General features: G+C 45.8%; 2 protein-coding genes across 12 annotated transcripts in view; one reads left to right on the top strand and one right to left on the bottom strand.

Annotated features, from left to right (window-relative positions):
- The window catches only part of STIM1 (stromal interaction molecule 1), a 102,067-nt gene that overhangs the window by 52,750 nt on the left and 25,427 nt on the right, over window positions 1-23,890 (bottom strand). For 9 of the 11 annotated variants that reach the window (XM_069808748.1, XM_069808752.1, XM_069808751.1 and 6 more), the window contains exon 3: window positions 10,338-10,471. In XM_069808748.1, coding sequence (XP_069664849.1) covers window positions 10,338-10,471 — 134 coding nt within the window. The remainder of the gene's footprint in view (window positions 1-10,337; window positions 10,472-23,890) is intronic. The other 2 variants (XM_069808750.1, XM_069808754.1) reach the window with 1 other exon arrangement.
- FHIP1B (FHF complex subunit HOOK interacting protein 1B) overlaps window positions 1-23,890 on the top strand; it is a 421,115-nt gene that overhangs the window by 388,392 nt on the left and 8,833 nt on the right. The window lies entirely within an intron of this gene.

Below are 23,890 nucleotides of genomic sequence, written 5' to 3'. Positions count from 1 at the left end.
CAAGTCAGCTTAGGAGCTTCAGCCTCTCATCATTAAGAAAAGGAATCTTTCCAGACACCAAACCATTCTACTTCTTCTTTTCCAACCAACTGCTTTCCAAGTCCTTTACTGACACATCAGCGTAAGAAGAGGTCACAGCGTTTCCACAAGGCACAAACATACCTACGGCAGCAATAATCCTTCTCTCCTGCTACTCCCTCTCTTGGCACAGAAATCAAAATCTTCTTACGGCACCTGTGCCCTCCCCGTGGAGAGACCCCAGAACCCCAAGAGCATCTATTGAAGGAACGAGGCAGTATTTCTGAAATTGAGCACTCCATTAGGAATCTCCCCATCTCGGATATCATCTGATAGTTGTGGAATAACACAGGCTGTAAACCTCAAAATAAGAGGATATAGCTCCTCTTACGGGAAACAGTAAATGCTCAAAAGTTTACCACAAGACTGTGACAGATGATGCCTGCAGGCAAGGTAGGGTAAATAAGATGTGTCACAGAAGCATTAACCCAATAATGCTGGAAAGACAGAGAAGAAAAGCCAAATGACAGGGTCCTTGCTATTCCAGTGCTCTGAGTCGAGATGGGGCACAAGCGAGCAGCCACAGGAAACACAGAAAAAAGGTTTTTCTAAGGAGGAATCAAGCAAGACAGCCGATGCAAAGCAGCAAAGTCTTGGTATTTACAGAGGGGTCTTCAGCGAGGGAGGAGAGCCAGGCTGGCACAGACAGAACAGCAACTGCCTTCAGCACAGGAATCTTAACCTGGAGTCCTGGAATCACCCAGTAATAATTAAAGACGAAATACAAAACCTACTTCAGATTCTCAGAAAATAAGGGAGGATATAAACTGTTATGTATAATCACAGTAACACTTTATTATTATCATTATCATTATTATTATTATTATTTTAGCTTTTTGTAACTTTGTTCCATTATTGCAAACATATGCTTTCAGGTAGGTGTTATCATTTAACATTTTTCATTACAAAGCCGACACTGCACGATCAGATAAACAACACAAGCTACTCCGTGCTCAGAGACGAGAAAAAGCTTAAAATCAGGTTTTCTGGGTTTCAGCAAATCCTCAAATTTCAGACTATCCAGGAAGCAGGGGAGGCTTGCCAGCTGAAAGGCACTTTTTTTGGTTCTATAAGACCTTTTGATTGCATCAAAATGTAGGTCATCAAAATCACTCAACACTGCCAAATAACAGCCTCTGTTATTTTGTAGGAGTTTCTGTGTAAATGCGAATTCTATCAGGGATTACTTTATATAATTCACACACCACGCTCAGTAGTGGAAGTTCGTCTTCTGTAACATCTAGAATCAACACACTATGCTCTTCTGGCGTTCCAGTAGATACCTGAGCAAATGCACTTTAGGGGACTGAGAATAACAATATATATAACTATATACATATAATTATATATTAGAGAATATATATAAAAGAATATGTGCTTTTATTTTATATATATTTATAAAATTAGTGCATATGTAATATAAATTTTTTGTAACTATAATAATATACATATATTTTTAATATATCTATAATAAAATTATTAGTTAAGTATTTTCAGTTGCTGCACAAAACTGACAGATCAAACTAAGTATGGACATTCTCTGCAGTACATCTGTAGATTTCTCTTCCTGGTAAGACGAGCCAGGAAATATTCAGTAAGTATATATGTTAAATTAATCTTAATACAGATAGACAGAGTATAATAAATTAATATAACCTAGGCTTTTGGGATTCCAGGCTTTTCCTTTGAATTATCGTATCACCAAAAAATTCAACTAAGTGGCACAATGGAACCAACTTCATGTCAATGGAGTAAGAATCCAAGAAATTATTATCATATTTGACCTGCACCTTCAAATCAAAGCTGAAACAAATGCCATCTACAGTAGGCGAGGCATCTTCACTGTAGGCTGAGCCACTAACAAAAAATATATATATACTGTCAGTATGGTCTGCAGATATATCACAGTTCACTCAGGGAACACATCTGTCATGCTCTGGTGTGTTCCCACCTCCCTCCCATCTCAGGAGAAGACAGGGCAGAAACAGAAAACACCAAAGTGAAGAAAACTGTATTAAAAAAAAAAAAAAAATTAAGGGAGAGTGCAAGAAAGACTAACAAGATTTGAGACTACCCTGTATGCAGGAGGGATTCATGAGATGTGAGGTAAGCAAAGTAAGTGGAAATCAAACAGAAGAAAGAGGATCACTCATGTTCCAGTACCTAACATATGTAACAAAAGTAAAAGATAATTTCACATTTACATCCCTGCATGCATCATCCAGTGCATGACTACCATGCAGCCTTCTTTATTACAGCTCTTTTAAGTGGGTAACAGAACAACAACAACACAAAAAGTAATCTCTAGATAAGGAGACATCAGACAGGGCATGAAAAATATCTGTGAAAGTTTTAACTTCCTAGGCTCTTTACAAATCCATTGTGGATGCTACCGAGGCCACCGACAGGTACCCGCAGCTTGAGCCTGGTGTCTGTCTGCTCTCCTGCTTTCTAGACCACGAAGGCTTCGGCTGCTCTTCCCGCCTTACAGACAAACATGGAAAATGGGAAAATTCGGGCAGTTTCAGCAGGGCAGCCCGCTGCCGTTTGGGTCTCCTGCCTGCTGCGTCCTGCCGAAGGCAGCAGCAAGAGGCGAAGTCATCGGCCTCCCACCTCGTTAACTCGTGACCGAGAGGGAACGCGGCAATGTCACCCGGTGCTGTGCACCGCGCGGCTGCCAACTCCCACCGGGACCGGAGGGATCAGCTGCTGCTCTGTATATTTAGCTCAGGGAGCACAGAAAGGAAAAGTGATCTCTTGCAGCTTTCCTTCGGCACACGATCACCAGAACAAACCCTCAAGGACTCTCCGGAGGGGACGGTGCTGGCTGCGGTGAGAACATCTCTAAAACAAGCGGGGAGGAGGATGTGGGATGGGGCTGTCACCTCCTCTGACGAGCTGTTCATGCACGGTACAGCCTGAGAGGCTGGAGGAGCTGGGATGCATGCCCCAAAGCCCAGGGTAACCTTAAAAGCAGATTTTCCCTTAGTATCGTCTGGGGAAGACAAAAAAGAAGAATAGTGCAAATACAGCAAGTAAGCCAAACTCTGCTTAGCACAGCCTTCAGAGGTGAAGGCTACTGCTGGGCTGCTGGTGCCATGCAGGTGTCTCAGCGCTGCTCCTCTGACTCAAGCTAGAAAATAGAGATGTTTTCAGCTGACTGCTGACCTGCTAGCTCCATATCTGCTACCGTCAGACACATACTACTGCTAAACACACTTTCTCCAATCTCTGTGTGCTGCCAACCAGCACAAATGGATGGGAATTCCTGTTGCACAGACTGTTAACACGCCCGCATCCCCAACGCCAGCAGCACTCAGGGCACTTTTGAGAGCCTGCATTTGCCCATCTACTGCACACACACAATTTTCAAGGTGCATAGCTCTCAGTCTTTCCCCATTGGAGGGGCTCCCCATAGATTTCATATACACAGGTAACTATACTGAGCATGCACACTATGTGTATGCTAATATGCATATATATAAAGCAGCCACAGGACTCCCAAATGTTCAAAAAACACCAGGCACAAGAATCACTGCACAATAATATTGACCCGCTTGCAAACCATTAAAAAGCAGCACTTCGAAGTGTTGAAGACCCTGCTGATCCCATCCCTGGAGATACCCAAAACTCATGAGTCCTGGGCAGCCGGCTCTGGGTGACCCTGCGTGGACAGGGCTCGGACCAGATCATCTCCAGAAGTCCCACCCGGACCAGCTCCAGCCTCAGCCAGTCTGCGAATCCGCCACAAGAACAGAAGGAAATGTGGTCAACCAAGAAGTTCAGAGAAAGACCAACCATGATCACACCATCCAAAAGAAGCAGGAACACGACTACCGCTACAAGCAACAACCAACATGAGCTGAGATCGCTGCAGGAAGACTCAGCCTATGAACGCTGCTTGATGTCAAGATTTCTTTTATAATTTAACAGGTTTCTGTATATAATGAGAAGTAGCAGAATCTGAGGCACGTAAACACCAGGCACTGCACAGCCTTCTGAAATGCCCACCTGTGGGGGAGCACCTCTGCAAGGGCAGCAGGGCGGTGAGGAATGAATGGGTCCCTACACAGACATGCAGGGGAACTGCAATACAGTTGTAATGTATTTGGGGAGGGAATACATCCAATCCCTGCTGAAGCCAACCACAGTTCTGACCTGCACAACAGCCTGTAGCAGAAAATTACCTTTGTTTTAGGATGAAAATACTTTTTCTTGGTGCCCTCTGCTCACGGCTGCTCTGGCCCCAGGTTTCCGGCAAGTGCTGGAGGCACTGGCAGAGACATGCATGCTCTGAAGCAGAGGTATGCACCCCCTCCAGAAAAAAAAATTACAAAACCATTTTGGGATTATATAACCTTGTTGAACACAGGGACCTACATTTTAATTTTCCACCTGCAAACCCTGTGACCAGTACGCTTTTCTCCACTCTAAAAGGGGTGAGCAGTTTGAGTTGCATGGGTTTCTTGGTTAAGACAAACTTCTTGTCTCAGTTGCTGAAAGCATGCTCAAAAATGAACAGTTCCATGAAGTGTGATTTTCCAGAGGTTTTTTTCTCATGTTTTGTAACCTGCAGAAACTCCAACTACTGACACAATTTTTGCATTCCCTGCCCTGAACCTTTACATCGCTCCCACATCCCTGGATCTCAGCTCATCACCCCTCCTGAGCACCAACTACCACCTGGGCAAGAGATGCATGCATGCGCCGACTCACTGTTGTGCAGGTGCTACGGGGCCAGAACCGACCAAGTGACTGCAGAGCTCACCGTGCATTGCTTCCCTCAGTGAGCTCACCAATTTTAACACCTCTTCTGAGCTACCGATTTTCATTAAAGTTGCAGAAAACTTTTGTCTCTGAGCCCTCTTTCCTCCTAACATGCCTGATGCCAGGCAGTGGGATCAGAGGTTGAGAGGAGCCAGGGACTGATCGAGCAATACCATAAAACTTGTTTCCTTAGGAAACCAGGCTAACAGCATCTGAGAGACTCGTCAGTGTGAACCTACATCAGAGTTGCCCCTAAACAGCTGGAGCTGCCTTTGGAGTGAGTGCAAAGAGCAGAAATAGATTGCTAATTAGAAGATTTCCCCATGAGAGGCAGTTCTTTCATTTTAATCGAGGTCACTGATGTCATCTTAAACTTCATTGAAAATTCAGTTCCAGAAAGGAAAAATGCAATGATGATTTAAGGACAGCATAAAGTTGCTGGCCAAAATTTCACCTTAATTAGAATATTCGACAAATACCATTATCTGTCTGTCTCTCCCTTTCTGCCCAGTCAGATCTGTTAACCCAAACAAAATTTACCCATAACTTACCCCCAAAGAGATAAAGCCAAAGTAGTAAATGCAAATCCAAAGTTCCCAACCAACAAAGGAAATACTGCTATGGGAGGGAAAAGCTTGGTCCAGGCACAGAGACCACACGCCTCCAAGACCGATGTCTGTGGGACCTGCAGTCGCTGCTGAAGCTTGCAAATGCTTCTGGAGAACAGGTGATTAAACCCAAGCTTCAAAATTACCTCAGCCTTATCCTCAACAGAGGAAGGTTTGGGGTGGTTTTTTTTTTTTTAATTAAAGGAATTAATATAAGATGAAACAGAAAGGCAAACAGCAGAGAACTGTGGTTTTCCAGGTAACTCGTCCGACACAGCTCAATCTTTGTGCAAGGCTGATCAGTCATCAACACGTTCTGTTCTGAAACTATGTTAAGATGTTAGTTAGCTCACTTTGCTCTGTCACAAACCACTTAAAAAAATAAAATCAATCCCAAGTATATAAACCTATGCTAAAGGGAGACTATTCAGAGCAACTGTTTGCGGCATGGCATTGCAAGAGCTTCCCCCCCTACATCAGTACCCTCCAAATGGAAGAAGCCTCCAGAGGTCCTGTCCCACCCGAACTACCCTGTGACCCCAAAGAGGCTCCCCAGCCTCCCCCAGAGCCCACCCTTGCCCCACTGCAGGGCTGCCGGGGGGTCCCATTGGGTCCCCAGGCAGGGAGGTGCTCGCAGCCTCTCCGGCCGTGCCCAGGAAGGCACAAGCACCTTGCTGCAACACACTCCTTCCTGGGTCATTGTCTGCTTCGTTTTCTAAAAAGTTTATGGAAATAGAGCATGCCACGCCATCCTCTATATCCCCTCCCGAGGTGGGAGCTTTGCACACTGAAAGAAGAAGGTTGTACGAAGATTAAACGTAAAAGCCGTAAAAGGTTTAAATTTGAGCCTCCTGCATTCTTTCATATAATGTCTCCGGCAGCTGTCCCACCACCAAAGACAGGGAGTTAGAACACAATTACAGGGTACGCATGGGGGGTTAGAGCTGATAACCTTGAAAGCAGAGAAACTGAGCGCTCGAGCAGTAAATAGCTGGCTCACCAAGGAAAATTCTTGAAATAACTTTTTCAGTGGCTTCAAAGCCTTTATTGAAAGTTTAATTTAATGTAATTTTAATAAAAGTTTCAAGCTTAACAGAGGTAAAGCTTGCAACTGTTATTTATAGAATCATAGAATCATTTAGATTGAAAAAGACCTTTTAAGATCATCGAGTCCAACCATAAACCTAACACTGCCAAGTCCACCAGATATAACTTGGGGTCACTACAATACTTCATTTTGTCAATAGGTAAACAGATATAAACACTAATTCACTGCCAGCTGCCGAGACCTACATGTGCACACAAATATTTTCCATGGAGAGCAATATTTGCCCATGAAATGCACAGCATGCTCGCTGAGTATAAAGGGAAAACCAAGGAAAAATCATCTTCAATTCTCAGAAAACATGCATATTTAAAATATTGACTAGGTTACACTGCAAACTGTGGCTTATACTTTATTTTGATTATTTTCTTCCCTCTTGAACTCAAAGACAGTTGTCACAGGTCACTTGTGAAAAGCAGCAGGCTAGTAGGACGAAAAGAGCCATCACAACAACCATGGGGATGTTCTTGTTTTCATTTACACATCACGCATGCACCACCTCGCTGCGATGAGCACTTCCCGGCAAGGCCCCACAAGCGGCAGCAGCTCCGCTCCCACGGGAGGCAGAGCCGAGCTCCTGCTCCGGGCTGGCAGCAGCCGCGGGGTGCCCGTGTGCTGTTGGGCCACCCCGGCTGTCACTCACCAGGGTCACCGCTCCTTGGGGTTTCGGCATCTGCCATGCTCGGTTTAATGGCCGGCTGCCTTTGCCAGCCTCCAGGTTTCTTCCTCCTGCCAGCAAAATGCCACACTGCGGCACACACCGACAGCCGGAATGCATTTCTCATGGCAGAGCCCGGCGCTGGGCTGCACTTGGGGTTGGAGGGAGAAGGATGGGTTTGTCATACCCTTACAGCAGCATTTTCATGCACAGGTAAATTATAGGAAGGAAGCCAATTAATACAGGCTGTCTCAATTAGCCAAAACAAACTTTTACAAAAAAACAGACTTTCTTATATGAAAAATTCCACATTTATCTACTTCTTTAAACTGCCCCTATCCACCCATTAACAGCAGAAGTAACAGAAAAAAGCTTTTTCCATTAAACAACAGAAATACCATCATCACCTTCCTTCCTAAGGAGGACCACCACCTTTTGCTGGGAAGCTTGCGACAACTGCAACTTCCCCAAAATACTATTCAGACACAATTCCTGTCCCAAAGAGCTCGGAAGATAACACCAAAGGTGACAGAAGTGGTGAAGGGTTCAGGGGTGACTGCGGGAACCCCAGGGCAGTGCTCAGGCACCGGCGAGGACTAACCCATAACAGAACAGCACAGCGCTGCACTTCACTTCCCCATGGGCAGCAAATGAAGTGGATGTCAGGAAGGGATCTGGGGACCGACACTACGACAAATCCCATTTGGATGAGCAGGAGAGATAACATGCGCAGGCAAGAGCAACGCAAGAATTGGTGTCCCCTGGAAGCAGATGATAAAGAGCAATTGCAGGTAGCAACAGGTACAGGCAGAGGGGAAACTAATGGCAGACTCTGCTGGGAGCACCTGGGAGAGGGGGAACACTGCAAAAACTCCCAGCAGGGACATGCAACGGTCTGATCCCCAAGTTCAGCACTGCCATCCTGGCAGCTCTGCTTCTAATGAGCAGGAAGGGATAATGCACACACCAGAAACTGGAGGAGAGCTGCTGCGACCAAGAGAAGCGATGCAAGGGGCTCAGGCATCAGTCTGATCCAGCGACAATGGGTTTGAATACAGACTAGTAATTGCAGCAAGGCAGTGATTCTGAAGCCTTTTAGAAAAATAAATTTTATTACTCATACAGTGGCAACATCTATACTGTAAAATGAACTGATGGTACAAAGGCTTTGAACAGATAATACTGTTAGTGCTTGTACAATAAGCTCTCAACTAGTCCACCGAGACAGAGGGCAAGATTTGCTCAGAGAGACATAAAAATTGCTAGTTAATGCCCAACCCTAACAACATGAGGCTTATTCTCAATTTAATAACAGGCGAGTAGGATGCACCGAGTGAATTGATTTGCCTGAGGCTATCCCAGGAGTCAGTGGGAGAGGTAAATCATTGCTCCAAAGCAATGCTGAACAGAGAACTGCCTCCAGGGAAAACACCAAATTTTAGGAAATGCAATTGAATGCTTTTAATTTGTTTTAATTGCTCTGTGAAGTGGGATTTAGGCAGAGGGAACAGCACTGCAACCTGGGAACAGCCAGCCAACACCACTAGCTCCTCATAAACAGGGTGTTCAGCTCCAGGCTGCTCTGCCACGTCACCTCCCAGGAGACTGAAGAGCCCTTGTGATGGCTGAATTTGCCCAGTAAACTGAACTGCTGCGTTAGTTTGGGTGGGAGATTTAATCTCCCTAGACTGCGGTTTCTTTATCCGAGAAGTGGGAATAAAGCACCTGGGAGAAGGGCTCATGAAGGACTGGTTGTTGTGCGGGCTGTCGTATGCCTTCAGTTTGCCATCTGCATCAGAACAGCGGCGGGGGGGAGAAGAGATGCCTTTTAGTACAGAAGCAGCAGGTCACAATTTTGTCAATTCCCAAACCCACAGAGATTACATCAGGTTCTCCCACAGGCCGTACAAAACACATACTGACATCTTCATTGGGCAAAGGCCGGAGGTGCGGAGGGCGCATTCAGTGGAGCCCTGCAGCACAGCACAGGCGGCTTCCAGCCCCGCCATCCACCTCCTGGCCAGGTGCACGCGGGGTACCGGCTCACCAACAGCAGCGGTCTTGGCAGCTCCTGGCTCGCCTCCTTCCAGGGCCAAGAATTCAGACCATTCAAGAGCCCCTGCTCCCAGCACAGCCCAGCCTCAGTCCCAGGACGTGGACTTGGCATGAGACCTACGCCTCCACCCTTCACTCCTGTAGCTTTAGAGCCACGCATCGTCCCCCTGAGCCCAGCAGCAAGACAGGACAGGCAGCGCATCCCTATCCAGGCAGCAGTTCTGCTGTGGATCAAGGGATCGGGAGAACTGGGATCCTGTGACTGGCAGCAGATCCCTTCAGGAGTCTCCTTTCTTTTAGTTTCCAACACTTTAACTTTCTTATTTAGATCCCAGTCTCCTTATACGACAGAATTCCTCACCTTGAACAGAGCCTTGTAAATGAGCCTGCACTGCAACTGAGGCAACATTATAAACAAACAGCTTTCCCTTTTCTAGTAGTCACTTATTTCTGCTGGTGCTTATGTAAGAAAACAACAACAATTTTATTTCTCTGCAATAAAGTTATCAGCTATAATCTCCAAGGCCAAGACAACAAAAATATTGTTTGTTTTTTCAGCACTATGCACACATGTACTGTAACACTTTCAGCTGGGTTGGTGGAAGAACGCAGTAAACACTGTAAAGTGAAAGAGACAGCAGCCCAGTGTATCTGCTCAACAGTGACAGAGAGGCTCGATGAGAATTCAGAGGTGTTTCCCCACCCCGCAATTAAAAAAGGAATGAAATAATAACAACAATCATGTAAATCAATCTTGTTGTCTTTCAGTGTTGGAATAAATTGATAATACTTTGTGCGTAGAAAAAGGTTAAGTGGGTAGAAACTCCCAGAACAGAGGAAAAGCCATAGACACTTAAGATTGAAGTGGACTGTTTGGATCAGAAACTTGGCTCGAGATGGCACATTGCTTCCTCTGCCGGATGAAGAGATAGGCAGCCAACAGCCTAAGAGCTTGCACACCTCAATTTCAGGCACACCGCCACATTAGCATTACCCAAACAGAACAGCCCTCTACGAGAGCAGAGCACTGCGTGGCAGAAGGACAGCAAAGCAGCCGAGCACTAACCTCATCGCTCTCCTCTACGTCCACGTTGCCATTGGCATCATCATCCATCTGCTTGTGGATGTTGCGGACAGCTTCAAAGCTGAGCTGCTCATCTTCATCATGGCACAAGGGCTTGTCAATGCGGCAGAATTCTGCTGAGGAAGAAGAAAACACCAACGTTAGGCAGCCTGTACCAAAAATACCACCATCGTGTTTTCTCACTAAGCTTCTTGTGTTTGAAAAGCACTTGCTGAGCACTTGAGAAAGCATCCCGGTGCTGTCATTCACAGTGGGGGGTATTTGCGACAGCCAGAGTCCTACGAAATCCCTAACAGCAAAGGGCAGGTCATAGCCTCAGCGAGGCTGCTCTTCTCCAGGTCAGCTTCTTCAGCCTTTCCACCACCCCAGGCCTCCCCGTGCTCCAAGGGCAGGTCTCACAGCTGGGGCTTTCTGCTGCATGCACGGCGTCCACCGATGCCCCGCTGGCAGAGGAAAGGGAGGACTGCAGCTATATTTTACCTCCTATTTCATGAGCTTCATTTCTCACTTGGAGATTGTTAGTGTTGGCACAGCGTCTAGTAGGACATTTTGAGAGTAAGAGTTGTACGTTTATATAACATATCAATTAAAAAAAGTTAGCCTTCTTCCTGATTATGAAGTGGACTTTTCTGGCTTGCTTTCACATCTTTTTCTACATTTCAAGACTAACACTCTAAATTTTGCTGCATGCCTGAGTCCATGTAAGCACCAACTGTGGCTGATCCATCCCTTCTATGGCACTGCTGCGTGGCAATGCGTGACTCACCGCGACAGCCGCAGACCAACGCTGCAGCACTGAGACAAAAGTGTAGATGCCAGGCACTGAAAACATCCCCCAAAGGTGAGCTCTTTGTATGACGTGCATTAAGAAAAACGCTTTTGTTTCGCAGAGCCTATATCAGATTCACTGTAAGCAGATAATGATTAAGAATTATCCAGGGCTGACTGCTCTGAGATCGCTGTGAAACCAGTTTAATAGCTCCTGGCCCAGTTCCCATTAGAAATGTTTCATGTTCGAAAAATCAAAGAGAGTTCAGACTGAAATCCTGTGAATTTAAAAAGGAAAGTCTAAATTACATATGAGCTCAAACCAAACTCTAAGATGATCCTCTCAAGACAAGACAAGCTTATTTATAGGAAAATTAGATGGATTCTCTCCTGCTGCTGCTACACACACTGTATCTGCTGCGAGTAACTGGGCATGCGCTCACCTTGCTATCCAAAGATGATCACTGGGACTATCCACCTCTCTGTCACATCTCCACACAACTAGCAAGTACTTGGATTCACTATCAACACAAAAGACCTTTGAACATTACATCCACACAAGTTTGAAAAATTATTTTCATTATTTTAGCACATACTACATGATCCCGATGGAAAAAAAAAAATCCTAGGGAAAGTCCAAAAGCCTCTTAAACAGAGGTTCTGACAAAATATATGTTACCTACCACATTTAAAAATCCACTCAGTTAATTTGCTTGTGAAGTTGAGAGCTCCCACTACCAGACCTGCCTGCCAATAGCCCTGCTTTGGTCCTGCCCCTGGGGAGGAACAAGCCCAGGCAACAGCACAGGCTGGGGCCAGCTGGCTGGGAAGCAGCTTGGCAGAGAAGGTCCTGGTGGGCACCAAGCTGACCACAAGCAGAAGTGGCCAAGGGTGTCCTGGGCTGCATCAGGAGGAGATCCTTCCCCTCTGCTCAGCACTGGGGAGGCCACACCTGGACTGCTGGGTCCAATAGACGTACTGGAGAAAGTCCAGTGAAGGGCTGATGAAATGATTCAGGGGCTGGAGCGTCTCTGCTATGAGGAGAAGCCCGAGAGCTGGGGCTGTTCAGCCTGGAGAAGAGACGGCACAGGGCGATCTCCTCCATGTACATCAATACCTGCAGGGAGGGTGCCAAGATGATGGAGCTGGGCTCTTCCCAGTGCTGCCCAGTGCCAGGACCAGAGGCCACGGGCACACACTGGAATGCAGGACAGTCCCTCTGAACATCACGAAACACTTTCCACTGCGAGGATGCCCCAGCCCTGGCAGAGGTTGCCCAGGGAGGTGGTGGAGTCTCCATTCTTGGAGACTTGTCCATCTGGACACGGTCCTGTGGCTCTGGGTGAGCTGGGAGTTGGACCAGATGGACCCCAGAGGTCCCTTCCCACCTCAGCCAGTCTGGGATTCTGTAACAGCACCAATGTCCAGATGTAAGCACACAGCCTCCCACATGCAGGAAACCAGACTGACACCGGCTGATGTTGTCAAGTGCATTTCCAGACTTCATCGTGGAAAATCATCCCTCAGCCCTTCTGGAACGGGTAAAAAAACCCAAAACCCAAAACATCACCACAAACCTCAGCTCAACAAATTACACAAACACACACACAGCCACGCTGCATACAGCTGTTCCAGACGCAGGTTTTGCTCATGTGCAAATGCACGTGATATCAGCTACCAAAGTTTCTGAACTCAGTGCAGCTTCAGCCGTAAGCCTACTTATTCTTAAATATCTGTAAGAACTCAGTAAAAACAAACAAACAAACAACAAACAAACCAAAAAACAAACAACAAACTAGAATGCCATGTAAATGCAACACTGTCTTCCTACCTTTAACTGTTGATTTTCCTCATCTTATGTTCCCACCCTAAATACATGGCTCGCAACCAGCCTCATTATGTATCCCTAACCAGGAGACTGGATAAAATGCTGTGGGTTTAATTTTGAGGAACATAAGCCAATAATCAGGAATTTAATTTTAACTTTACTTATCTGCAGCAGAATAAATTATGTTCTTCAAAGTCATATTCTGCTTGAAACAAAGTCACTCAAAAAACCCACTTCGACGGATGTCAGACCATTATTCAAATCAGTCCAAGCTCTTATATTATGCTTGTAACCATTATTTCTGGTGTCTTTATAAATACACATATAGACAAATATATTCAAGATCTTAGCTATAGATTTTGCACTAGCATGTTTCAAATACTGACCTAATTTCATATGCCAACGCATAATATCATACACTGTGAATTGAAAGGGGTTTGTGTGGGGTTGTTTGCTTGTTTTTTACGTAAGGCACCCTGCTCAGATTACCAGGCTCCAGGAGATCCTAACAGCCGATCACCCTTCAGTGCTCCACAGAAAAGTGATATCCTCGAGGTGCTTGATGAATGATCTCAAGAAAATGTATCTGTACCTTAGGTAAACAACTGCACCCTATGCATGCATGCTAAAATTTGCCATGACTAAATATCCAAATCCATTTACACTTTGCTAATAACGATGATTAAGTATGGATAACTATCATTGTCACACAGCCCCCAACCTGTGCTCCACCACCCCTCAAGGCTGGGAGTCTAGAGCCCTCATCACCGCTCCAGGGAAGAGCAAAAGCCCTCGAAACTGCAAACCAAAAAACCTTAAAAACTAGAATTGCCCTAAAACTCCATGTCTGGTCTACCCTTTAGAGCTTTTTAAGAACATACTTCTAATCTCCAACACTGGGGTAAAAATTGGTAGATAAGCCCTTAAATCTTCTGACAGAGGCACAGCAGGCAACTATACTGCTGCAACCCTCCGAGTTTCTGGTATGGCTTCAGAACATGCGCTCTGGTCACGCACAGAGCAGATCACAGCAGGTTTTGTTCATACCTAAAAGTCTCTCTTTTTCAAACCTGGTGAGCAAACTGCCCCAATGGGTTCTTCAGCTCCGGCCCCATGACTCAGTACCGCTGCAGGCAGAGCTGCGGCAGCCCGCACCGACACCAGTGCACGTCCCCAGTACATATAGCCTCAGCCCTGCTCTAGAGCTGCACAGCAAGCCCTGCCACTAATACACGCAGAGCGTCAGACACCAAGGCCCCTCAGACACACCACTTCTCTAAGGTGGCCTTTGGTAACCCATAGACAAACTGTATGTATCAAGGGGAGGCACCCGTTTTTGTTACAAAAGTAGGTTTTTAAAAATGGGCACTCTGACATGAAAACCCGATCATCCTTTAGGGACACGCAGAGGCAAACGGATTGATTGCATGATTTAATGTGGGGAGAAGTCATGCTGTACAATCTGCTGCTGCAAAATAGCACCAACAAGAAATCAGGCTATAGGTATACACACATGCGCATCAGGGAACATGGATCACGTAAGTAACACCACCACAGCAGCTCTTGGCTGGCTTCGTCCCAACATTAACAATGGCTGTCGATGCCTTAATGTAGATCTCACCAGAAGAAACTCCCCGTTGTGTAAACCTGGCTGAGCAGAAGTCCGCAGTAACAAACAAGACTCGCCCATGCTTCACCCACCGGGTTGACACAAGGCGTACCTGCCACAGCCAGAATAAAGCCCCAAGCCGTGCTCCACACCCTTGGGTTATAAACCAGCCCCCCCAGCACCCTGCTCTTCCACCCACCCCTGTATCCAGCCATGCAGTGCTTGGGGTTGGGTTTTCTTTGGTGACTTCTTTTTGGGACATTGTGATCAACGACAACATATTTCGTATCCAAGCTCTTCTGCGAGTTACAAGTATTGCCAGGCCTGGAACTGGCATAATTTGGGCTGAATTTATAGGCTTAGTTGCATTATCTAGAAAGATCATTATTATTATTATTATTACTACTACTACTAGGCACAATCTCCTCCTTGTTTGGTTGTGGGAAAAAAAAAACCAAACAAAAAAACCAGGAGAAAATGCAAAACAGTTTAGCTTTGGAAAAACCAGACCCACCAGGCCTCCCTGCAGCAGGGTACTCTAAAATGCTACATGTTGCTTTATTTCCAAATGCAAAGATTCAACCATCTCTACCAAATTACTTTAAATTAACAGCCATTTTCTCTCTCTCCAGTCCAAATTACCTCACATGCCTATTGCTGTCCATTCAACCTTTGCTGACTTCAGTTTAAAAAAATAAAAAATTATCCAGAATTGAGTAAATCAGATTCTCTCAAGTTTGCCTATGAGAGCACTACACATAAAATGTTAGTCAGAAACAGAAAATTCAAAAAATGTCATAAAAGGAGCGATTCCTCCCTCCACTGGCACATCGCTGTGCCCCAGTTGTTGGACACAGAGCTGTGTCCCCAAACCAGCTCCTATGACTGAACCAGAGTCTAAACAAGACCTTTCCCTTTAGGTCCAACATTGCAAATACTGTGCTTGGGGCACTACTCAGTAGGCTGTGTCTAAAGTTTTGGTTTTCTGCACTCACTAGCTGAAGAAGAGAAAATAAGCACTGGAACATGCTGCTCCTCCTAATAGATATGGCAAGATGACTTGAACAATGACAGAGACTACTTGTGTGCTCCTGAAGAGGCAGGGCTGGTGTCCTGCTGCTTCACAAACCTCGGGAAGTTTACTCTGCGCTAACTCTTGGATCTCCATGTGGCCAGAAGAGTCCAGCAGCCCTATAAACTGGTGTTCACTCACTAGTTTTAGACAAGCCATGAACGCTCTCCCTTCTCTGGCACGGCAGGGCTGTCCTCTCACCCCGCGCTGTTCATGGCCAGCTGCCATAGGAAGCTGGTGGACATAAGGGACACCCGGGTTCACAGAGTCTGGGTTGGACCTGTGAAAATGTCTGATACAGCCACACACAGCAACCAAAGCAGGAGCCAGGGACAACACCGTGGCAGGCAGGGCATGAGAAACGGTGGCAGTTCAGGAGGCGAAGTCAGTGTTTCCCTGCTCGGGTGTACCAGGAAGCCTCCATTCTTCCATTACACCTTTGGGGGCAGCAGGAGGTGGAAGAGTGACTAACGGCACTGCCCAAGTACTTCATAGCAACCAAGGTGAAGCAGATTTTTGTCTGTGTAATTTTTGTTGAATTTAATTGGCAAGGGAGAGGAACGTGGCAGGATTATTTTAAATATTACTGGATGCCCTAACATTGATTTGCCCAGATTTAGTTTTCCTCTCCTACCCTGCAAGAGTTTTCTTCATAGTTATTGCAAAAATTAGCTCAGAACTTTGGGCTGGGCCTTTTCTGCAATGATTTGTCATGTTGATCTCAATGACAGAGAGCAAGAACACAGGATGGTCATTGTATTTGTAACGCCTTTGGACTTGACTTCAGAAGGAAAAATTAAATCAGGCTAAAAGATACCTCCCAAAATATTACGTGATCATCTTGTTCTGAGTCTGTGCTTATTATTATAGCAATGAATGTAGCAACACTGGTAAAGTTCAAATTATAGGAAGGAAAGGTCATGTTATTATAAAACAAGAGTGGTTTTATTCATCTTAACACTCTCATAACCACATGACTCTTGAGCCCCAAAGCTTGTCTATCCAAGTGGTCCAGCCAGCATTCAGGCAACGAGACAGGTGTATTGAACTGATCTTGCCCAGATTTCTTGCAACCACAAGGACCCATGGGTATTTGTAACACAAATGCTAAGAATGAAGCACCACTGCGAAAGTAGCAGAAAGAACAATAAAGCATGGTTGCAAGAATTTGGCATGTGTTGATAACACAGTCACCGGCAATCAAGATAGTAAACAGAGAGGAATTTGTTGTTTCCGTGAAGGCCAGAAAAAGCCTGAATAAGGGAACAAGTGATTTAATCAGCAGAAGACCCTGCACTGATAAGAGAATGGTCATGAGGTTTCACCAGAGGGCATGGGCCATTCCCCTCCCTGTTACCTCAACGGGAAGACAGGCTGCAGCTGTAAAAATAGCCCAAATGAAGAAACAAAGACCAGGGCTAGCGACCTTGCCTAAGATTTATGGAAGATTAAGCAAAAAGATCATACCATAATAACCCTTGTCTCCTAAAGGGAGACAAAAAAGACCTATCCAAAAGCCAGGTCATCTCTTGGGTTCCTCCTGACAGATTGATAATGCAATGAGGCTTTAATAGCCAACATGCCTTGCTCTCCATGTCACACACAATGACACTCCATGTCAGGCCACTCCAACACAACGCGTGGCACCTTGAGTGACTGAAAGCCTTGAAATGAGTGTGAAATTGGTTTTGTTTAAGTAACATCTCCCTCTTCCAGAAGGCCTAGCACTGATTTTTGCTACAGCAGTTTCTACAAATTGACATTTGCTATCTGGTCCTCATCACTTGGGAGAAGTGGCAGACCACACCAGGATTTAGGGGTGTGACTCCTGGACCCCTTAGGAGCTGACATCATCATCTTTACTCGACCTTCCCACCCCAGCTCTCTGAGTCATCAGGAGTCTTTTGTCTCTCCATCCTGCTGTTTTGTGCCTCCAGTCCTGTTCTTTATCTCCCCACTATCATCTTTTAACAGCTACCATCTGTCCTTCCTTTCAGAAAAAAAAGCCCCTTTCCCCTCCCATGGGGTGTCCTGATAGACTGCGATGATGTCCTGCTAACGTGGGCACTATCAACACATACCATCTTCACATCCCTTCTCCTGCCATTGTTCTGCGCTCCCACCCACCCATGTCACCCCTAGGGCCTGGCTCTCCCCCACTAAAGGTATTTTGCAATCTCATACAAGCAGACTGCAGGGGCCCTGAGCATCAACAGACACTTAGGCCTAAGTGCTGGAGTAGACTAGGCAGAGCTGGAGTGACATCTACCATGCAAAGCACTTTGGGTTGGGTTTATGAACAGATTAGAAAGACACGTCTTACGAGAAATGATGCTTTCCAATCCTACCCCTTCTGCTGCAATTGCCTCACAAACCGGAATACAGGAAATCTGGCTTAAACATCAGAAGAGACATTTTCACTCTAAGGGTGGTCAAGACTGCACAGGTTGCCCAGAGAGGTTGTGGAGTCTCCATCCACGGAGACACAGCCCTGGACAACCAGCTCTGGGAGACTCTGCTTGAGCAGGGCTGGAGAGGACAATCTCCAGAGGTCCCTGCCAGCCCCAGTGACTCTAACACCAAAGTATTTTATTCCAGATCTCTCCTTTCTCCCGGGAGATTCTCTCTAATGAGAATTCTGTTTGTTTAATTTCAGGTTCTCTCAATTTTCTTCTACAAGGTCCCATTATCTTTAATAATGCTGAAACGCTGTGTTAATGCCATCGCAGCCGATTGCCCCCAGTAGCACTGAGCTTTATAGCAAGGACAGCCATCGGGATAGGATTAGATAGCAGTTTAATTGTAAGAATTGTCATTTACATAACTTGCTTTTATAAACATTGGAGTAGCAGCCAAAAAAAAAAAAGTTTTATATTTGGGGTAAAAGAATTGTTTACATATTTTACTAATGTAAGCAAGGACTCAGTTTAACTTCCTTGCTCAGGGTTCCTCGCCTAAAACTCTGGTTTTCAATTAAAAAAAAAAAAGCCAAGGATAACTTCATAAATCTTAACAAAGGCATGAAACGGTTTTGTAAGGAATGTACACAGAAATTACCATTCCCCCTGGAGGGGTAAGGAAAATGAAAGGGAACCTAAATATCTTGCAAGGCTACAGAGCAGCAGCACAGTGAGCAAGACGGAAAAGGGCAATCATAGGTTTCCAGCTCTAATTACCAAACAATAGAGCCTGACAAAGTTATGAGAGTATACAACCTCTTCCACTGTCATAAAAGTACTCGAAGTATTTTTATACGTGAGGTTTACATTGCACAGCTGGATATTATTTACTATACAGAGAACTGTCAGCCACTACTCCATGTTTAACATGTAATATTCATCCACAAATGCATGTGAAAATTCACACATAAATCCATAAAACTTTTTTTTTTTTTTAGGTGAATTTGTCAAACAGAATTGGGATTTTAACACATGCCCGTTTCCCTATTCCATTTGAACTAGTTCCTTCGGTAGTAAAAGTAAAATTCCTTCCCTGGGAGGTGCAGAGGCAGGGCACACAGTCTTGCTCCGGAAGGCAGCAACGTGCAACTCTTGTCACATCAAGGAGTCACACACAACTCACTGGCATTGCCAACACGGACCTCATCCATCTTCCCCCCTTAGAGCCTAGGAACTCCAACTGATTATTTTCATAGAGGTTTTTGTAGGTAGAAGATTCCAGCTGAAAGGATTTTCATCAGGAGCAGACAAAGGAGAGAATTCAAGTAAGCGTCTTGCTCAACACACTAAATTATTCACATCCTCTTGCTGCTGTGTTAAACTATCATCACCTCTGAAACAGTGGGGGCTGTAGCAGACAGTTAAATGGAAATTCACTGAAGTCATCTCGTTTTCCACTTCACTTTAAAAGCAGCGCTGCAAACAGCTACTGCAGCACAGACCCCTGGTTCCTCACCTGAGCACAAGTAACCCAACCCGCGAGTCTTACCTGAAAACCTTCAACTATTAAGTACGTATTAGCAGGAGTTCAAAGATAGTTTTTTTCCTCTAATGAAACAGCTTGCATGATGCAAAAAAGCCCCTGTATCTAATCCACATTAAACAGTCTATAAAAAAATGTAAATACAACCAGCGATTAGACCATTTGATCTCTGATGGACTTTTAAAGAAAAGTAACAATGCCTTTGGGTGCCTCTGCTGGAAGGTCCAACTAAAGATGTTCACAAACCATCTAATAACAGCATCCAGAGAAAAAGGCCATGCAGAATTCATGGGGCCAAATCCATCTCCCTTATTCTGATGGCAGCTATCCATTCCTGGAAAATCCCCTGATCTCCCAGGATTAACATGACAAAGCTGTGCAAGGTGAAACAGATGCTGGAGAAAGCCCTCAGTGATCCATCAAGACTCCTGGCACTACAGACTCTCTTTTTCAGGTCACCACCATCAACTTAAGACAGGTACAGGAAGGAATTAAGCAGCAAAATGACACTGTTGTACAGCTGCTAGCTCTTATTCAATTAAAAAAATCAAAAATTCTTCCACAAATGGGTTTGCCTCCTTGGCAGAAGCTCAGCATTTATTTACTAAAATTAATTCCCTCATCACTGATTGCAATTAGCCTTCTCCATGCAACAATTTACTTGATTTAGTACCAGCAAAGCTTCATCCTATTTCTTTCAAACATCCTCACTCTTCCCTGCAACCAGCAGCAAAGCCCTTTTTAACCCTCGCTTCCACCCAATCCCCTCCACCACAAACCTTTGTTGTCCCACTCTTCCTCTTCAAATGCTTTGCTCTTTCCAGCCCATTAAAAAACGCCCCCACACCCCCAACAAAACAAATTTATTTCCTGCTGTTGGGGTGGGGAGCACCCACCACCAACCCCATCCCACACCCTGGGCCTGTATCTGCCTGTCCTAACAGTGCCCACACCTCTTTCTGCCTGTGCTGCCTCAACACACAGCCTACTCTATTTATGAGAAATCATCCCATCTCCTGCCCTCACCACCAACAGAGTATTTGGGTATGATTCTGCCCTCCCCATTACTCTCAAACCTCTCCAGGCCAGATCTCAGCATCCTTGCTTGGGTACTCTGGCCTCAAAGTGCCAATTTCATGTATTTCCTTCCTGAGATATTTTTGTTTGCTTTTTTCAGGCCCAAGGACTGCGTAATATTTCTGTTGGACTGTCTAAATAAGATAGCAAAAGTTGTTTTAGTACCACCCTGTAAGGCAAAGCAGTTTTGCCTAGAGTCAACTAGAAATACCATGTCAAGTCCTTCTGCAAGATGAGCAGCAAAAGCCAAAATATCCCACAGGCAGGAAAAAGTTCTAATGAGCTTAAATAACTAGTGATTGGGTTACTTCATAATAATAAACTAAGTAATCAAACTGTTTACACATTCCTTCTCTTTTGTGCTGAACAAAATTGAATAACTAAAACTGTACCAAACAGTGAAGACCACCCAGATTTAACTTTAAGGATGTCCTTCATTCAATAGGACTGTCCCTTCACAGCTGATGTTCTTCAGAAGCAACTTCACTGAAGACAGGTAAAGTTTCACTAATTAATTTAAAACTGTTAATATTGTGGGTAATTTCAAAATTGCAACAATTCAGCTAACTATTGACAGATCTGATACCTACTGGCATTGCAAATACCAACACCAGAAAACACCAGTCACTGGCTAAATAAAAACCTCTCCTTCCTCCACCCTTGGCTATATGCATCTGCAGTTCATCAAAGTAAGAACAGCAGCAATTTTTCTTATGCTCCAATGATGTGACAGTTTCTGCAAGCAACCTCTACCCATACTCCTGAAGAGATACAAAGCGCAAACAATTATTTGCCTAAGAATGAATCCTCCGAGGAAGGAAAGCTTGCCTGGCTCCCCAGACTCGCTGTGGGCGCTTCACCGAGACGAGAGCAAGGGGCCATGCCAGCAAAGGGCAGCGGCTGCGCGAGAGGTCTGTGCTGCAGGGCGATGCTCATGGACAGGCACTGCCTGAGAATCTCAGGCACAAGCCCTCACTGGGAAGCATCACTTCCCATGTATTCACTGGGACTGTCCATCTCTGAAAGCTCTCCCCCATTCGCACCCCTTGCGCAACCCGAACTCTCTCAGCCGAGCCCCCTGCCAAGTGAGTAATAAAACTCTCACTGGGAAGGATCTCAAATGCTTGCACATGGACGAGCCAGCTCTTAACTTTCCATCCCGTTCATCACCTCGGTCAGACAAGCTTGCTCCCAGCTCCTGCAGTCCTGCTCCACATGCTTCACCCTCTAGCCTTGCAGAAACAGCTTCTGGGGTCAGCACCCATGCAGAGAGCAGGGCTTCCCAACTGCTGCACAGAAGGCGGATTTAATCGAGGAACTGATCAGATGTTTTCTCCAAGAATTGCAAATTATGAAAGAAAAAAATATTACCAGACACAGTTTGTGGGTTTTGTCTAGCTTCTGCTTTATGGCATGAATATATGATGGTTTTTCAGACTTGCAAGCATTTTTCTGACTATTGGTTACATTCTCCCCATGTCTTTGAACACAATTTCTGATTTACAGTGCTTGGTAACTTCCACGTCTCCAAAGCCAATGCAAGAACAAAACCCAAGACATCACTGCACAGATTTGTCTTTTACAGATCCAGCTCAAGATATGCATTCCAGTATACACACACAAAAAAATAATTCCTAAAATATTTTTAGAATTATAGGTATATTTGTAAACGTAATTCATAGAACGTGTAAGAGATTTATCGCTCCTTTACTTTTTTTGCACTGCAGTATTTCTCCATTTCCCTACTACAGAGCTGTATAGGGCACATGAAGGCAGGAGCAATTTCCTTGGATTTCTCAAGAGCAGTTCTCCACCAGTGCTCTGAAATGGCCACTTTTCTCAAGTCATTCTCCAGACCGCAGTGTCGGCCACACACCCAGAGACCAAACTGAGCTTTTCCCTTGCCCATCGTGCCCCCAGCCCCTTCCCCAGACCAGGGAGCTCCAGCCCTTTTCCATGCCAGATCCAACCACCTCCCCATCTCCGGCAGCACAGATGAAGCCACACCAGGACCTGGGACTGCAACCCACCACGCTGGATGCTCTCAGCTGCTGAGCACCAGGCGCTGCCAGAACAACAGCTCTCCTCTCCGAAATCACAGTGGGAAAGGAACAATGGGGGAAAAAGCCCATGGCCATCTACTGATGCATCCCGAGCTTGACAAGTGACACTTGTCCCTGGCTTCCTTGGAACTGGCCCGTGACTGCACTGCGCTGGAACACAAGCCCAGTGGGGAGCAGCAGGAAGGATGCTGACATCCCACTGACTGTGGAGGTGCTGGGTTGACAGGGTGCTGGACCAGCACTCGCACCCCAGGCTGGGCAGGGGAGCGGCTGCGCACCACTGAACCACCACCCCTCCTCTGGAACCCACCCTCAGCACCCACTGGGACCCGTGGCACCCTTGAGTTGCACAGATCCCAAGCACTCTATCACAACCAGGAATTATTTCAGAAATACAGCCTGAAAGTCTAGAAACCTTTTTTTACTCCCAGCTGAAAAGCCTCCAGAGGAGCAGTCCTGTGCTGGCATTGAGTGGGAGGTCACCAGCTTCCCTGCGGCTCACAGAAGCACATCGCTGAGCCAGGCAGCACTCCACACCCGCACACAACCTTGCTGTGCCCAGTACTGTTTAAAGTACATGAAATATTTTAGTGGTAAATATTCCTTCTAAGATACATATCTCTCAAATGCCTTATCGTATGCCGTGAACAACAGTGCTTTCAGAGGTTAAGGAAACTTGCTTTGCAATGCCAGGAGGCATCAGTGCCCGGTGGGGTCAGAGGCAGCTGCAGGACATTCCACACCTTCATGAGCAAAGCCAGGAATTGGAGCTGGGTTCTGCAAGCTGGAAAACCATCACCAGCTGCAGCAGAATCCAGGGGTTAACCCTTGACATGCACCTCATTTTGTAGCACCTTCCATTCATGTAAGGTGATGTTTTGGGGAACAATATGCAGAAACCTACTGTGCCTACCATTAAAATGCAGTGCCTAGGCGCAGTGGGGTGCAGCTGGAGGGCTGTGCAGGAGGACCGCAGTCCCTGCACCAGAGGGAATCGAGGGGGCTGGCTAACCCTGCAGCACCTGCTCCTGTTCTCCAGGACCCAGGACCAACACTCCTGCTCTGGAAAGAGACAGGAGGATCATTACATGGCCAAAACCAGCCTTACAGATATTCTGGAAGACAGAAACTCAGTGAGGGGTGGGAAGAAATCAACGTCAATCTGAAAACCTGCAA

Source organism: Haliaeetus albicilla, chromosome 20 (genome assembly GCF_947461875.1).
Source record: "Haliaeetus albicilla chromosome 20, bHalAlb1.1, whole genome shotgun sequence".
Taxonomy (NCBI): Eukaryota; Metazoa; Chordata; class Aves; order Accipitriformes; family Accipitridae; genus Haliaeetus; species Haliaeetus albicilla.
This window is presented reverse-complemented; position numbering and strand designations above follow the sequence as displayed.